Here is an 18239-nt window from a genome sequence, read left to right as displayed (position 1 = left end):
AAATAACAATATTTTTTTTGTGAAATACAAACACTCATTCCATATATGGCAGCACAATAAGCTTGGATTTTACGGGGAGATACTACAGAGCCCGTTGTTAACCACCATTGGTCAAAAAGGGTCTCAAAGAGATTCTACCCTTCCCATGGATTACCATCAGCGAATGACGGATTGTTACTACCTAACCCATCAGATAAATGTCAATATGTAGCGATGAGATATATTTACAGTAGTGTCCAAAAAACGCATCATCACATACGTAAACTAAAGAAATATATTTTTTTTCAAACTTAATGTTTATTGAAGTATTACACATAATAAACAAATAAATGATAAAACAGTAAAATTTGGTCAATAGTTCAAAATACTTTGAGATTCATTACAGTAAACCCCCCCTATAGTGTATGCGGCAGTCCCTCCTATAGCGTTGCCCCGTATAGCGTAGTTTTTGTTACTGTTTGTCCCTTGACTTGGCTAGACGTATTCTGTGACAGGCATAGAGTAAAGAATATCATATAATATATATATAACATTCTTTACTCTATGGTGACAGGCGAAACGCCGCCAATATAACATTCCAGGGATATTCATCACAATACAGTAAGAAAATATTTATTTTTGTATAGCTATGGAAAAAATTATGATCAAGCAAATCAATGTACACGTTTTTGTAAGCACATTATGTATACACTTTTCAGAGGGTTTCAAACATTCTAATTTTTTATAATAAAATTATTTAATTATATCGCTCTGTTGAACAGTCGTATTGAATAAATTATTATATTTACATGGGTTTTGCATTTAAATTTTGAAATAAAAAATTAACTAAGCTTAGAAAGATTACGTATTATTTTAGTGCATTTGCACTAAAATTTGAATGCTGGATATAAAGTGGCATATCATATATCTAAATATATTTTATGATCCATCAATACTTTTTTAGATTTGTAATAGATATAACGTAATTTTTCATCGAAGGGATGAAATAATATTCTAGGATAATTTTATAATCCAGCTCCTTCATTGTTCCGTCGATGAAGTGAATACCTTCCATCCCAGAAAATAAGAAGCACCCCCAGATTATTTGGTTCTCTGAATTACGTACTGGAGATATTTTTCGCTGTACCTTTAGCCGATCGCCACTTTTCCTCAATCCAAAACAGTACAGCTTTTGTGTAAGTCGGCCCATTTCATGCATGTTAAGGCGTATTTATTCGGTCAATGGCAAGTATACGACTGCATACATTCCCTTCTCTAAGCCACATACAAGGCTTGTCCACATTTATTTATTTATCAATAATTCGCAAAATACTCACTGGTAGTATCCATAGGCATATTTGTAATTACCCTTAATCAGAATTAATGCATCTATTTCGGCATTTCTTTTTAGTCTTTGAATTGATTATTGGATAAAATATTTTTACTCAAACTAAATTATGAAAGATTTGGCATTATAATTTTCATAAATATTATCACAACAAAAGCCGATAGTTAATTGTAAAACAATATACACACCCCTAAATGAGGAATATAAAGTTACGAGAAATACAACCAAGGATTATGGCCATATCTTAAATTCTTATGATTATAAGTGATTAATTTTTTTACATGCTAGTTATTGTACATGCATATGTAATAGGAGTTAGTGTCTACAATGAAACAATTCATTATTGGAGCAATTTGTATTATAAAAATTATATAACAACCGTAACAACTCTTCGTTGAAGTTGTTACGTTAATTCGATACAAATTTACCACTATTACAATATAGTATATCGATTCTAGACGACAAATTCACATTTAGTAAATCAATAATTTTACTTGTTTGCAACACGTTACAATACTCATCTATCTTCGTCCATCTAAGTACTTCATGTTTAACCAATAAAAACATCTAAACCTTTCCTAATATGTGTTGTTTATTGTTACATCTTGATTTGGTTATGTATGTATGTATATAAAACACGAAAATCAATACATATCCAAATTATTACACACTTATATTATTTTACATTAAAGTTGGATTAATTTTAATTACTTGTCTTTCAAGTATGATGTTTTTCCTCGCAGATAATTAAAATATTACATAGTTTATTGACTTTGGTCAAAAATACGAGAAGGCACATTCAGAGCCTCATTGACTTGAATTTCCCGATTAGAACAATTTAACAATAACATATATAGTTATGTACATATATATATGTAGGATTAAGTTAGTATATTAACTGTAGGATAAAGTTAGTGGTGTGGTGAGGACCAGCGCTAATTCGTCTTATTGAGACGACGCCACGCCATCTCGCTTTTTCATTCCACATTCGAACCTTTATCGGATCCATTGTGGATCCACTACATATATATTATATATACATAATGCGCCCAACGAATAAATGCTAATTGTAAACATTAACATAGCTTTAATTCAAAAATATATTCTTTTAAAGAAATGTAATAACATTTTTGCAACGAAAATGAACAATTTAAAAATAACGTATACTTTAAAAAGAAAAAAAAAGTTTGGCTGATATGTGTGTACGTAAGTTACAGATCGTTTTAAGACAATAATTTCTAGAGTTAAATCACTATCGCTAAATAATAAAAGCATCTTATTAAAAAAAAGCGAAAAAATTGTCTAACTAAAAAGAAACAAATAAATATGTTTAGGTATAAATTTAAGTATATTTTTAAGATAAAAAAACAATGCAGTTTTATATGCACATAAGTACTGATAGTAAGAAGAAAAAAAGCTTTATAAATCTTACTCTTCTTAAAGTACATAGTTCTTATTGTTAGTTCACACAGATTGTTAATGATATATTTTTAAAAAATGATTATTTCTATAACAAAATAAATAAAATATAAAATAAAAGGAATGATATCTTTTATCAATGAATTTTAAAAATTATAATGATCTAAAGTTTGTATACATATAAATTTGTATATATATAAATATAAAAACACAAAAAATGGGTTGTTAAAAATTAAAGCAAAAATTTTCATAGTATACATATTTACAATAGTTATTTAAACAACCAAAAAATATTAAACTGGTTTTATAAAAGTCAAAGTAACTTCCTTTCCGTATGTAATTGAACAAAATCAATAATATTACAAGATTGTAATATAAAAAAACAATAAATATATATATATTATTATTTCAAACTTTAAAAAACATTAAGTTTACATTATGACTTAAGTGTAAAACTTATATTTATAGTATGATATACATTTTGACTTCGTCCAAAATAAAAAATATACTAAACCATCAAGTCGATAATGTATAAATATTTTTACATCATTTAAAAGCAATTTCTTTCATATATATTTATAAAAAAATGATTCTAAATAATTAATTACTTACATTATTAAAATAAATGTATATTTAAGTTCAGAGTTTCTGAATTTGACTCTGTAATTTTTGGCCTAGTTCACGTTTATTAGTCTTCTAAAACTGGGTTAATCGATTATACTTCGACATATTTTTTTTAAATGGAATATAGACTAGCTGTAATAATAAGTAATTAAAAAAACATAATACAACAATCTTTCAAAAGCAATCCAACTTTCAGTTTACGATATGATAAAATTAAACCAAATGAAAATTTTATGTATTATAGGAACTGAATTTATATAAGTATCCAACAAAAATTTTCAGAAACACATTATTGCTTTTTGTCAATTTAAGTCATCAGTTATGGAAACTAACCCTAAAAATCACTTTTGAACAATGGATGGAAATCTCAACGTTAAAAACAAACGTCAGCAATCAATACTGAGATCAATGTGATACTTTACATATGGTAAAAGCTTTTTTAGATGATGATACAATAATTGTCAGCAGACTGTGACGTCCGATCTCAAAGACTCCATCCACATATCGTCGTTTAACTGCTTTATTACTACCTTATACGAGTTTTGATTCTTATTCTTCTGAGGCACTATCGAATGCAGTATATTCTTGAACCATTCCGTGTCAGCTAGACACGCCTGTAATACAAAAATAGGTTATAAATACAATACAATTAGAAATACTAAAAAATATATTCAAAAGTACCTCAATCGCGATGGCTACCAACAAATGTATTCCGGGTATTAACAATAGATATAATCTAAAATAAGTTTTAGAACTATCGCTCGAATCTAGCGGTTCGAGTTCAAAGAAAGTTGATAACTCTTCCCACGGTGACATGAGTAGAAGGCATGTAAATGCTGTCAATATCACCAGTGTAACCACCATATATACTAAAAAATATAAATCGTTATTGAAAAGTAATGTTATTAGTATACAAAAATTAGTAGTGCGGAGTTAGCAGTCATCCGTAGCACATGCATGAAAATGTAATATAAATTATAATTCAATAAAGATTTATAAATAACCATTACAATTAAATATAAGTTCATAATTTATTAATTAATCTTCTGAACAAAAAAATGCTTTTACACCTTCAAAATATATTTGTGAATAGAATGTTTATCAGTGGTGTCTACTATGACCAAAATTTGCAGAATTCGTTCGTTGAACGAAACGAAAAGTTGGAAAAGCCCACCATTTATCGTTATTATTTTATTTCAATCAGTTTAATAATTCGATCGCGATTAATTTATTTCTAGTTATTTAATTTATATGCAAATCCGCACAAAACAAACGCCGATACGGATCCGATCTTTATGTATAATATATAAAATTCTTTCCGAACATTATCAGTTATTGTATATAAAATAAATTCGATAAAATTACGTATATCAAATGTTTCATCAATTTTGCTGTATTAATTTAATCGCAGCTTATCTTAATTATGGTGATTTGAAAAAGCTGAAATGATATCCCTGATCATAAGCAATGTAATATTAAATTAAGCATTTTCCTTTTGACACCCTCACTGATCAGTAATTCGCACAGCATTATGTTATGCATATTTTATAAAATTCAAAACGTTTAACGATTATGAAAGTTATCATTGATTGATTATAATAATAATGGTTAAGTAAATGATTATTGGAAATAACAATTAATATTGATAATAATAAATATTTGAATACTTCATCCATTTTTTATTCAATATTCGAATAGTTGAAAGCTACGAATAATTAAGAACCATAATCATCACGCTTACAGCACTTTCTTTTAAACAATTTAAGACTAATAACTACATCAATGCAATTCATCTCGACTCTTCCGCATTTGACATTGAAGCTCAATACCAACAACCGATTTATATTTCATGACATACAGAATGATATTAAAGAATGCCAAGAAATACACTACTAAATCTTTTACAAATAAAATTTATTAACAATTACCGTTAGAGCAAAAGGCCTCTCTGTATGGCAGTCCTTTAGAATACACGCACGCCAATATGACATACTGATAACTACTGACGATAAATATGACTGTGTTCTCCCAACTCAAAATCTCTTCGGTAGCGGGTCCACCTTTGATCGGCTCAAACCTACAATTCATATACAATTTAGAATAAAACACTTAATATAATATATTAATATACCATTACTGATCACACAAACCACGGTTGGAATGAAAGCACATATAACGATGCCAGTTGAGCCACTAGGCAAGTGGAGACTTGCAACAATAGTGGTATGATGCTACTTGGTCCAACCAACGATACAGGTGGAGAACGTGGGCACAAATCTTTGGCAGGGCCAGCTCGTCCCATCGATAATGCCAACGACGTGGTAACAACAAGATCAATATAAAGAAATTGCATATCACCAAGAATCGAATACCTCTACAATATAAAATATTGATAATTTAAGTGAGAAATAAGAGCACTCATTATAGTCATGCCAGTACAGATAACTCTCGTTACATTACTACTTAAAAATTATAGAATATTAAACCAGTTGCTCAAATAGCAATAGACATTTTAAATTAAGCTTGTTTAAACAGATCACAATATGGGTTGCCAATTTCATTATTTATTATCAATAACAAAACGAGAGTTAACCATACATTGAATATGTTATTTTTAAGTCTGTCTCTCAACTAATGAACATAATGATTATCAATTAATGTTGTGTAAATATGTATGGAAAATACTGAAAAATCTTACATTATATAAAATCAAAACCGAGAAGAATTGTATGAGTGAATATAAAGCCATATATTTGAAGATGGCAAACGATGTGCTCAGAGCACACCTCCCTTCGAGCGCCAAATATTTTACGCAAGTAATATCTTGGACTCTCGAAGTGAATGGAGCTGCCACTGCAAATAATTTCAAAAAGAAAACATTTGACTTATTCGTTAAATTCATATAGATATAGGCAATGTTCTACAATAGGCTATAGAAAATTACAGTATGTTAGATTTGTAAATTCAATATATATCATAGATGTTTACCTGATGCCTCAGCTTGCGATAAGGAAATGCCGATATGGGCCGCCTTAAGAGCCCCACAATCGTTTGCACCATCGCCGCACATTCCCACAATGTAATCGAGTTGTTGAAGTGCGACTACTAATTGCGTCTTTTGATCGGGACCGAAACGACCGAAAATAGTTCCTAAAAATCATAAATATCATCAAATTACACACTGTCTAAATTTATATTTGATTTTTTCATTAAACATTATTTTTATCCTGTAATTTATTGAACAAAAAAGGTATAAAGGGATATCATTTTCTAGTCTCTATGACACTCAATACAAGTTTTCTTGCTCTTAGAAGGTGCATGAATACTTATAGAAAAAAAACTTTAAAAAATATGCAGATAATTCACGCTGCTTCAGAACTTGTACATTCGCTCAACTGCCAGAAATACATTACCATACCGAACTATAATTAATCAATGAATTTTAATGAATTTCACACCTTAACTACTAAAAATAAATTAATGAGAAAACGTTGCTTTTGCCATTTTGATGCTTATTTTAAGTGCAGCGACTATTTTAAGCTACTGTTGTACTTTCATATTAGATGTCTCTGATACACTAGTAAAATTAAATGGTGCTCTAAAATGTCAATGAAACTCAATTTGACAATTGCGAAACAGGCATTTGCTGTTCAAACCCAAACCTAACCAAATTTAAGTTCTAAAACTAATTATAGCTTTAGAACCTTCATTAGCTAAAGTACAAAATACAAACTAGGCCAACTCAGCTCTCAGGCGAAAATAAGCGAAAGAAGAAGTACAGACAGATGTCACATTTCGCATATTGCACCATAGTTTTCTGCACTTCGATATTACACTATATTTTAAACATATGATGCAATCATTACCGATTTTACTACAGACTTCTTATATGAGAGTATCAAAAATCCACATCAAAAGCAATAAATGACAGCGTTTAAATGATAATGAAAACTAATGACAGCGTTTAAATCAGCAGTTACTACTATAATTAACGACTTACCTTTTGTAAGTACTCGAGGCAATAAATCAGGATAGTGGGTTCTGATCACGTTCCACGTCTTCCCATCCAGAGCGAAACAATACTTTTCGTTGACCAACGTAGACGACATGGTTATAGATATGTGAGAGTGATTTTGGCACTGAAAATTAAGTCCCTTTGGCTCTCCTACAATTTCAAATTGAATGGAAGGTCTGACGTCCGTCTCTGAATTAGTCGTTACGCTGCTCTGATGAAACTTGTGAGATATGAGAATTATTTTTTCCTCCTGCGGCACCATGCTGCAATCTCTTGACACCGAAATAGCTGTCATGATGTTATCGCCTTAAAGTATACGATCCACATTAAGATTAACCCAAATAGATATATAAAAAAAATGGAAATAAAATTACCCGTTATCATAACCATACGAATGTTTGCCAAATGCAAGTTATGAATGATGGGCGCCGATTGCGGCTTCAGACTATTTTGCATCACTAATAATCCTAAGAAATTCATATTGCACTCCAACTGCTCTCGTTTTATTCTCTGAGCATCGATCCATTTTATTTTCCTATTGAGTTTTTTATACGCTAATCCGATCACCCTGAATCCTCTGGATGCATAATCGTTTAAAACTACACTAAAATTTTCAGGTAACGACGACTTACAACACATTCCGGAAATCTAAAGTGATATTTATTAATAAAAATCTGTTTTTATATGGATATATATAGATCAAAATTATACTTTACCTTTTCCGGAGCACCTTTAACAAAATATACCATCTGCGGCTGTCCGAGTACTCTAGCTATAACGCCCATAGCTTGTTGGGTTGAAGAGAAATGAAACTTTCTAAGTAGACCTATTTCATACGGAATGTCTAGAGTCAACGGATCTATATCTTCTCGCAGCAGAGACGCCTCACTGGTCGTCGCAGGTTTGACAACAGTCGGTGCTAAGCTATCGTATCGAGTGTTTTCAGGACCTGGTTCTTCTAACACCTACAACAGATCAATTGTAATACAAAAAAGCTTTAAAATAAAATGCATGTAAATATCTTCATTACCCATCCAGTAGCTTCAAACATTTTCAGATCTAAAGGATCTCCTGTTAATTTATTGTCAATGCTGGTCAAAGAATGACAAGACGCAAGAGCCTGTAATAACGTCGATTTTACAGGAAGCGATGAAATATTATACACAGGATCACCAAAATTATTATCAAGGTGAGGCAATACAGCATATAAATCCAAACCGTCTTCGGTAAGTGTTCCAGTCTATAAAAATTAAAATAAAATAGTTCATACTTGAAATATAATACTTACAAATAAGTAGAAGAATTGCATCTGAAGTAAATAAATAAGATTAGCTGATCATTACATATATATAAGCAGATAATGATTTACACATACATACAAAATAAAATATATTTCTAATATTATTGTACTCTCCGAAATATCAACAGAAAAATAATCTATTCATCCATTTTGATACATATATACACGTCTAATCGGATATAGATATTCTAGAAAAAAACCCAACCCCAAGTCAAGAACACATTTATAATATAAACATATTTTAGAGATACTAGACATTTTCAAAATTACTTATATTTTATAATTTATAAAAAAAAATCCAAAGGTCGGAATTATGATTGAAATATGAAGAAAAATAAAGATTAATATTTTCATCTTTAATTAAAAAAAACGATTTTTATGACAAAAATGTCACGCCAAACGAGATAAAGAGTTATTAAGAAAAAGAGAAAAGGATGACTTGTCCATGTAAACTTCGATGAGTCACCCAATTCTACGAATTTTTTGCCCCAAGAATTCCTTTCCTCCTCCAGATAACGAGTTTGAGCCATAGCCGAGCAATGATAGTTTAGTTGTCACCGAGGAAGATGTAACTGCGCACCATAGAGAAGCCGGGACTTTGCTTTGACCGTTCTGTCCCTTTATAGAAGGCTCTAACTCCCCGGATGGTTCGACGCCGGGGCTTCGCCCTTGGCCAATCGGACCCATTGATTAGGCAGAGCACGCCTCGGTGAGCAAAGCCCTAGATGCCATATTGTCCCTAGTGGATTTAATATTAATCCTTTCACCGCAGCTGATTTTTTTGCGCGCGTTAACGAACTTAAAAGAATGAAATGCATCTCCTTCAGCGAACCTCAGCATAATATCCAGTGAAAAAAATTATAGTTACTTCAAAAACTGCATTATTACGAATATATAATATGTGTGATATATTCACTTTTGCAATTCATGTATAATATTTGGGATATATTCATAGAAAAATTCTGTAAACACTGCCTTGAAAGGAATTTTTTTACTCTCTGAAATTTTAAATATCGATTTTTTTCAACTATTTTATATACTACTAGCATCATCTTAGGCTAAAACGCTAAATAAATATGTTACGGTAAATACGCAGTTTAACGTGTGATTTTGTTATATGAAGTTGAAATGAGGAAAGACACAAATTTGTGCACACGGTATTCAATGTCTTTTGTTCAATGGTTTTTTAACAACCTATTAAATTAAAAATATAATATTTCATTAGAAGTAGATAATGACGCTTTTATGAACGGCATGCATGACATAACCTCAAATTTTCTTATAATATGCATTTTTTGGTAAAATAAAATTTATTGTAAATATATTCTTATCATAAATTATATATTTGTCTATACACATTTTATCTATCAAGTGAAGCTATGAAAGAGCATAAAAAACTTAATGCAATGGATATTATAAACAAAAATGTGCTCTTGTTGTTTAGTGTTAAGAGTGACATCATCGCTTTAGTATGATAATAAACCAACGGCAGGTATATATTGATTTTTTAATACATGATTTTGACTTATTTTAAATTCAGGCTTTAATGCAATCTGTATTGATACACACCAGTATAGAATTTTTCAATGTGTACATAATTACATATATACATATATTCGTCTAGGAACATAAGAAATTAAAATTATGTGTTGATTTAAATAAAATATTGGCATATGGCAGATGACCAATAGATTAGCGTTAGAGCTAGCTGTGACACCGGTCGTTGCTCTCATTTTGAGGACTGTCTTGTTAAAACGATCAGTCAAAAGTCGGTATATTTTGTATGATACTGAGTAATACATATATAAATATTTTTCATTAACTTGTGATACTAAGACATCAATTTTTTAATACATACCTTATCAAAGCATATAAGTTGTAACTTGCCGCATACGTTGATGCGCAAGGGACTTATACAAAATATATTATTGTCCTTCAGTCGTCTCTGGCTGTAAACCGTTCCGGCTGTCATTGCAGCCGGCAGCGCAGGCGCAACGACGACAGTTATAATATCCAGAGTTCGAAATATCATTGTACTAATCGAGCTCTAAATCGGAAAACAACCAAAATAGAAGTATGATACGTGAAATACGCCAATAATGCATATTTAAAGTGAAAGAATTACTCATTGCACAAAAACAATCAGGTATGACAATATAAAAGAATACTGACACCTCTCTCAGCATAAATCCATATACAATAACCCATTCCAATTGCCGATACGCAGAATAAGAATGCGACAAATTTCACTGCGTCTTTATAAAATTGGAAGGTCATCGATTTCGGGAACAAAATGCTTTTCACTAGCTCTCCTTTGGACGTATAGAATCCAGTGCGTACAACTTTAGCCAAAACCTATAAATAAGACAGTTACAAATGTTTATAAATAATATAATTTAAATTATGTATGTTTTAGGATAAGTACCTTGCTATTTCCATAAAATCTCGTTTGTATCACATTGGTGCCGGCGAATAGAGTATGTCTTTTATGATTCACGGTTGAAAAATATTCGGAACTCATATTCGGCGGCGATTTCAAAACAGGAACACTTTCACCAGTAAGCATACTTTCATTAACTATACACGTTCCCGTAAGCAGCATGGCATCGCACGGCATGTTATATCCCGCCGGAGGTAACACTAAAACATCTCCAGGTACTAGACTCCGAGCTTCAATCAAACATTCTTGATGACCAGGTCTTTGCACGATGACCGAATTACAATTCGAACGTTCGACCAACTCGTGCAGAGCGACATTTAACTGAAAATATTAAATATGATAATAAGTTAGAATGTCACAGATCAAATCAGATATAAAACTATGTTACTACCTTTTTGGTTTGGTACAAAGACGAAATAACAGAAACAGCCGACAAAATAAAAATACAGACGGCGTAATGATAGTAGTTATCTAAGGACCATAAAATGATTGAAAACACTTGGAATAAATAAAACGGATTGAACACTTCGGTGACGAACAATGACCAATAACTCTTCACTTCGACTTCAACGCCATTATTTCCGTAGAGTTTCATTCTAAAACAAATTCATTATGTTCATAATAATAGTGAAAGAGAGCAGTTGATCGAATTCATTATACTCGCTAAACTTACAGCTCACTCTGTTGCTTTTTATTAAGTCCATTCGTATTCTCCATAAGACTAGCAATGGTCGATTTTTCATTGAACGTTTGAACATTAACAAACGACGTTAGATCTTTCATCCAAACATATCTAGTTAATTGGTATAAAAAATATCTGACTTTATTATCGACAAAAATCGGTAGTGAAATTTCAGTATCGTTGACTTGTTCCTTTTTGCATGTACCATCACTAGACATCACTAAAAATAGTAAGCATATAAAATCATTACTTCCTCATTTATATAAGCTTTCTACGTTAAGTGTCATCTGCGCCAAATATATTTTACTCACCAAAAACAATTTCAGCCATTCTCAAACTGCATTTGGAATACTTGAACATTGCATATTTGGGATAGTAGCTCACCACAAAATACGGTATGAAACCTAATGAGACGCACACTATGTGAAAGATGCATTTTCGAAACCAGTTATTCTTGTAGCCGTACACTTTTAGCACAATTTCATCTGTGCCTTGTTGAGCGTTCTCTAAAATTTGACAGTGCGGTTCGCCTATCACTTCATATTCGTCTGCAAAAATAAAATATAAAATAGCTTACTCATATTTCCTCATTCACAAAATACAATGACACATATCTTGGAAATATATGAGTTATTTATTAATGAATAATTGCTAATCATAGTCACATGCATGCAATCAGAGATTACACACAAGTAACCTTGTATGCTGATTCATTTTACATTAAATTCAACAATATAGCTTTGATAAACTTAACGCTAAACTAGAAACTGTTTTTTTAAATAACAACAATATTATTTATAGAAATATAAAATAAATTATTTTATTTATAAGCTGATTTATATGCATGAAAGAAGAAACTTGCACGACAACTTCTAAAATACATTTGTATTTTAAAAGCAAATTCAAAATAGATTTTTGTGACTCATGCCATTTTTCCCTTTACACGATCGATTTATATTATCAAACTAATCTCATAAAAGATTGATTAGCGATAGTACAAATTAAAGTTTGTACTTATGTACAGTAAATAATTTTAACAAATTAATTATGATAATGCATAATAATGGTCATAAAATGAATCTGCAATCTATTCACCATGACCTAAATAACTTGATAATATTCCATATTTTTCTGAATCGATTAAAGCAAATTTATGACACATAACCAAAAATATTACATGAAAAGTACACATAAACATTTTTTTTTTATGCAAAACTAACTACAACATAGTAATAAGAAATGTAATCAACGACATACGTCTACTCATTTGATTTTGTAGTAAAGACGAGAGGATATACACAACACGACCACTCTATTGAGCGAAAGAGAGAAGGGAGAGGGCACCGTTATCAGTTAACAAGCGTCATAACACAATCTATAGTGCCTCTCGTTTTACGTATGTGTATCTCAACCACAAGACTTTTAATTGGAACGAGTGACAATCATACTTTCATCACAACTCAAACTTATTGCTCATTCAAGGATTTAGAATTCAAATTGATTATACTGTCGCTGTTAATAACAGCGACAGAAATTTAACCAATATATGATATGTCATATACACGTATTAAAAAATACATTTGCAAATATTTGAATTTATAACAACTAATGATCAATGATAATCTTAAATAATACATATATCATTGACAAAATAATGCTTACATCTTTTATTTAAAAACATATTTTTTGCAACCTAATAGATGTAATGCAGTTGTCAATAAAATACAATTCATTACAAAAAAATAAGAAGTTGCAAACATTAGCGTAACAGTAAAAAATAATTTAATTATGTTTTAATAAAATGTATTAATACATTGACTGCCACGGAATTTTTCATGATTCCGGTTTAAGGAGACAATTTGATTTAATCATGTTATATTATTAAAAACTTGAATAATATAATTTTCTTTTATAAACCTTTTCTTTTTGAATTAGCTTTGTATAATTGTATTTTCTGTTCATTTAAGCCAAACCTGATTTTTTATTTTCTTTCCTGAAGCCATCTATTCATATTTACACTATTATGCTATGAGTTTCCTCGTAGCTGTACAAATATGGCAAGTAATAAAAGGACAAGATAACTCGTAGTAGGTGTCCTAGGCAAGTAAACAACCTACGAGATATCTCGTAGTTGGCAGTCAACGTGTTAATGAAAGTAAATTTAAGATGAATGTAATATTTTTTCCATATGGTAATGGCAGTGTTGTTTAATCATTAGAATCAATAGTCCGTAAAAATGTTTTTAAGTTAGCATGAAATGGCATATTAAAAAACATTTTTATTGCTATATTTTAAATTACTTGAAGGTTAAAAAAAATAATATTACTAATGTTACTTCACACAGAAACACGTATGTTAATACTGGTCTAATTATTAATTTAAAAATTAAATTTTATTTTTATATAACGCACTTTATTGGTTAATTATAGTTCATGGAACCGCATGGCAGCAAACCAAAATCAATCGAATTACATTTATGGGTTTAATAAATTCAAGTTTGGAGTCCCGGTGAATTCCAAGGTATACAACACTCATTCTGCACTTTATCAAATTACTTTGTTCACTTATGAGAGGTGTAAGCAAAAGTTGATTATAAATTGAATCTTTGTTAATATTAATTTATCTTTTATAAAAACAATAATTAGGATTTTCTGTAAGTTAATGTAAATTGATTAAGACAGTAAGAACTAATTAATATAACTGTATCGTTTGTGAGTGTAAAAATATAAATATTATTTGTATATAATAAAAGAGAAATGGCCCAAGTATACTTTCCTGAGAAACTTTTTAGTAACTACAATTTTATATTAAAAAATATAATGCATAATTTAACATCCAAATAATTATTTTTAACATTTCATAATGCATTATATTTATGACGCAATATTTAAATGTTTCTTAATATTCATTCTCCAGATAAGACAATGGTAAAAATAGTAAAATATAAATGAATATGGAGGCAGCTGTATAAAAATCTGTTCTCAAAATTAGTGTATATGTATAAAAAAAATTGTGTACAAACAGTACAACCAACATAACGAGAATAAAAACCAGTACTAGTATAGTAAGAACAAAAACTCTAGATCGTAAAATAAATTCACTGATGAAGTAAAAATGGCTGAAAACGTAAGATTTTTCTCTAGTACTTAGTATCTAGTTTTCAGTATAATTTGATGCAACTCATAATATTATTGGCCTTCAAACACATAATTTAAAAAAATGTGATAAATGGTTACCAACATTAACAAGTAAATTTTTCTTTGAAGATAATCTTCGAGTTAATCTCACACCACTTATTGAAAAAAATATACTAGCAATCATATTTTTCAGTTAATGGTGTGTGATTAACACAACACAGGTCGTAGAAAACTCGTGGCTTTAAACACATAGCTACAATTTTGATTAAAAAACGCAGTTTTAAACTAAATTTAACTTTAAATTATATTAGCGAATTATGTAAATATTATTTAAATTATTTTTTATGATCTATAATTCACTATATTGAATTTTTGATATCAATTATCCTTATATTAAATGTTTCGGGTAACCATTATTGATAAAATTACAAATGACGCATAAGTTATTATCAGATTTTAACGATAATTTTGCAAATTACGCATATGTGCGTCAGTGGTCTGTAATGTCTTAAACCTAGATTTGTTTTCTAACAGTCATTAAAATCAGTAAATATTTAAATATATAAATATAATAAATCAATATTAAGAAAATTGTGAATATTTAAAATACTGCACTTTATTTCAAAAATAAGTTGTATATTGTAACTTACAAAATTTGTATTTTTATTAATAATGTTTTATATTTAATAATACAATACATACATTGATGTTTCTTAATTATGCAGCATCCTGATTTCGTTGCAAGAAAATATATTTTGTGATGTATAATATAAATATATTAACCAGCACGATAGGCGAGTAGCATAACTCTATGACTGTAGACCTAGTTTCCTGGGACCTTAGTGTTTTTCCGTTTTTATTGTCTGGGAGATCGGAATTAGTGTTTGTTATATAATTATAATTCAGATCGATCATCACAGATTAGGTTTACCTAGATTATCCTAACCTTACGGATGAATATCGTGATGATAAATTAAAATCGAGCTAGGTCATACATATTAGGTAATGAAAATTCTCTAATAAAGAGCTTTTTCAGCTTGTAAAGTATATATATTATGTATCAAAATAGAATGAAAAAAAAAACCTTAACTCTTAAAGGTTAAATGGCAATACATTAATGATATTATTACTTTGAACTATTGCAACTATATGGGGATACATTACAAAGAAAAAAGGAATATTTGTAATACTTTAATTTAGTCTAACGAAAATACAGGGCTATTTTAATGCTTTATCAAACATAATTTTTTGTTTAGTTGTGTGGTAAAAATGAAAAAAAAACTATAGCAGGCCACATAATTAAATGTGAAAAAGGTAAGGTGATTCAAAATTTACGCCAAGATTATCCTTAAAAATAATATGCATATATAATGTTACCGGAAATTGCATTTTTTTAAAGTTAAAAGAGATGCCGATATTTTCGACAACCCAGTTCCATTGCATAATCTATGTTATGAAATAACATAACTTTAAAAATCAAATGGTATAGTGACGTTCCAGACGGTTCAGACAATTTAGGTACTCGGTGGGTAATTGCACTGTTTGTTTGATATATATATATATATACGTACATCACAGTATTGACGGATTCATATTTACTATTAAGCACTTATGGTAATTTTTGTTTGGTTACTATAAAATAAAAGCATATACAAAGTAATAAGAACCCATATGAAAATTTCAGATTCTTTGAAAGTAGTATGTGAATATACAGTGGTACTATTTCGGCAATAAAACAAAAAGGGCTGCCAACATGACCAACAAAGGTGTAAGTTGGTGTAGTAGAAATTTGTATTATTAAAAAATAAAAAAAAATATTGTCTATATTGAGTCTAAAACACGATTGATGTAATATTTATTAGTAAAATTTATTATTAGAGAACAAAAATGGCTGCCCCCTTGATATTTTTCTCACACATAATCTCATGAATTATAAAATTGAACTTTACCTAGTATGGCGTCAGTAGATGTCGCAATCCCATGTGAATTATTGATCATGGTACACATGATTTGACAAAATTCAATTCACAAAGAAGAAAAAATGGCTGCCAATATAACCGAGTGAATTTTTGTGGGTAAAATCCTTGATTTAATTTCACACCATTAACTGAAAAACATACTACTGAGTCACTCACAGTTCCACTCCTAGTAAATGTAAATGTAAATGTAAATGCGGTAATAAATAAAAATAAAAATGGCTGACAATATGAGTAATGCAATATTTGCGAAGCACGTTCATGACTGAAAAATGATCCCGCGTCGACGCTAAATACTATTGTGCGACCACTACACGCTCATTATCGATTTTTCGTACGATACGGCGATTGGAGGTTATGGTCGTTCGGCAAGCGCGATTCTCACCGATCTTCTCCACGGATACGTTGCACATGTCCGCAGCGACGGGGGCGGAGAGCCCCGCCGCCAGCCGGAGCGCGTCAGCCGCACGCGTGGACGCACCCAAACGTCACTCGCACGCCAATCGATACAACTACACCGCCATAAAACGCGACCAACCTCGCCGAACGCACACAAACGCACCAACTTGCCATTTTTGGCCCGCAGGCATGCGAATGACACGCTTCTTGTCGGCGAACGTTTATTTGCGATTGTAAATTTATAAACGTGCCTAAAATGCAAACCGCACTCCCGCCGACTTTAACACTATACGTCCATAATTATTTTCATTTATTTTCAGCGATTTATACGTTTTATTACGAGAGGACTGGCCGCGAAGTGTGGCGTTATGGTCGAATGTTATTTTTAAACCGACAGCTGATCGTCGGAAGCGTAACGAATTAGAGCTACCCGCCAGTTTTGAATGATGTGATTCGTTTCCGTTCGCATAATGTTGCATTATAAAATAAACACCTATTCAAAATGTATGTGCAATACTATTTTATTCGAAAAATCATATAGTAAGTCGCAGTTTATGACATTCAAATTCACTTTTTTTTCAGCTGATAATTCGCTTTATTAATAATGTATTGACCACACACATGGGTCCACGTTTGAAAGGATCATTGTCTCAAACCCTAAACTCACGCTAATTACTGTGACTCAAAACGATCATTTATTAACAATGGAGGTAAACTACAATAGTGTAAAGGGAATCCATTTGAGGCGAATTGGTCACGGATATCATAAATCCGAAAAATGCAATACGACTTTGGACGAGCGAAGGCTTATACGTATTTCGCCGTTCTACGAATCGACTGCAGGGATTGGCTGGAAGATCGCTGCACATCTCCTGACACTCGCCGCACACAGCCACAAGAGCCCTAAGGATCATCCACTG

The 18239-nt window shown here is 30.7% G+C and overlaps 1 protein-coding gene across 9 annotated transcripts; it reads right to left on the bottom strand.

The window, feature by feature from the left end:
- Positions 1-3666: 3666 nt before the first annotated feature.
- LOC148237810 (polyamine-transporting ATPase 13A3-like) lies at positions 3667-17617 on the bottom strand. Of its 9 annotated transcripts, none has more exons than XM_088205131.1 (18): positions 17148-17512; positions 16894-17051; positions 12119-12355; positions 11799-12027; positions 11517-11721; positions 11111-11446; positions 10858-11040; positions 10544-10732; positions 8416-8625; positions 8102-8350; positions 7760-8033; positions 7371-7691; positions 6359-6520; positions 6069-6223; positions 5521-5744; positions 5299-5447; positions 4052-4239; positions 3667-3984 (listed from the first exon to the last, which is right to left on the bottom strand). In XM_088205131.1, exons 2-18 carry the CDS (start codon positions 16949-16951, stop codon positions 3832-3834), a joined length of 3522 nt encoding a protein of 1173 aa, XP_088061257.1. In that variant the 5' UTR covers positions 16952-17051; positions 17148-17512; the 3' UTR covers positions 3667-3831. The 9 variants fall into 9 exon arrangements, 8 of the variants coding, with proteins under 8 accessions (XP_088061257.1, XP_088061260.1, XP_088061259.1 ...); XM_088205134.1 differs by having other exon boundaries at positions 17459-17488; XM_088205133.1 differs by having other exon boundaries at positions 17306-17459.
- Positions 17618-18239: the final 622 nt, after the last annotated feature.

This window comes from Plectrocnemia conspersa, unplaced genomic scaffold, assembly GCF_051122295.1.
Source record: "Plectrocnemia conspersa isolate PC_06_02 unplaced genomic scaffold, ASM5112229v1 ptg000002l, whole genome shotgun sequence".
NCBI lineage: Eukaryota > Metazoa > Arthropoda > Insecta > Trichoptera > Polycentropodidae > Plectrocnemia > Plectrocnemia conspersa.
This window is presented reverse-complemented; position numbering and strand designations above follow the sequence as displayed.

Excerpts from the sequence above, each read along its gene's own strand:
- LOC148237810 (XM_088205131.1), bottom strand. The coding sequence starts at position 16,951 with ATGTGTACCATGATCAATAATTCACATGGGATTGCGACATCTACTGAC. Across the intron at positions 11,722-11,798 it reads AAAAAGCAACAGAGTGAGCT|AATGAAACTCTACGGAAATA; the intron begins GTAAGTTTAGCG and ends AATTTGTTTTAG. Across the intron at positions 5,745-6,068 it reads CGGTTTTGATTTTATATAAT|AGGTATTCGATTCTTGGTGA; the intron begins GTAAGATTTTTC and ends TTTATATTGTAG.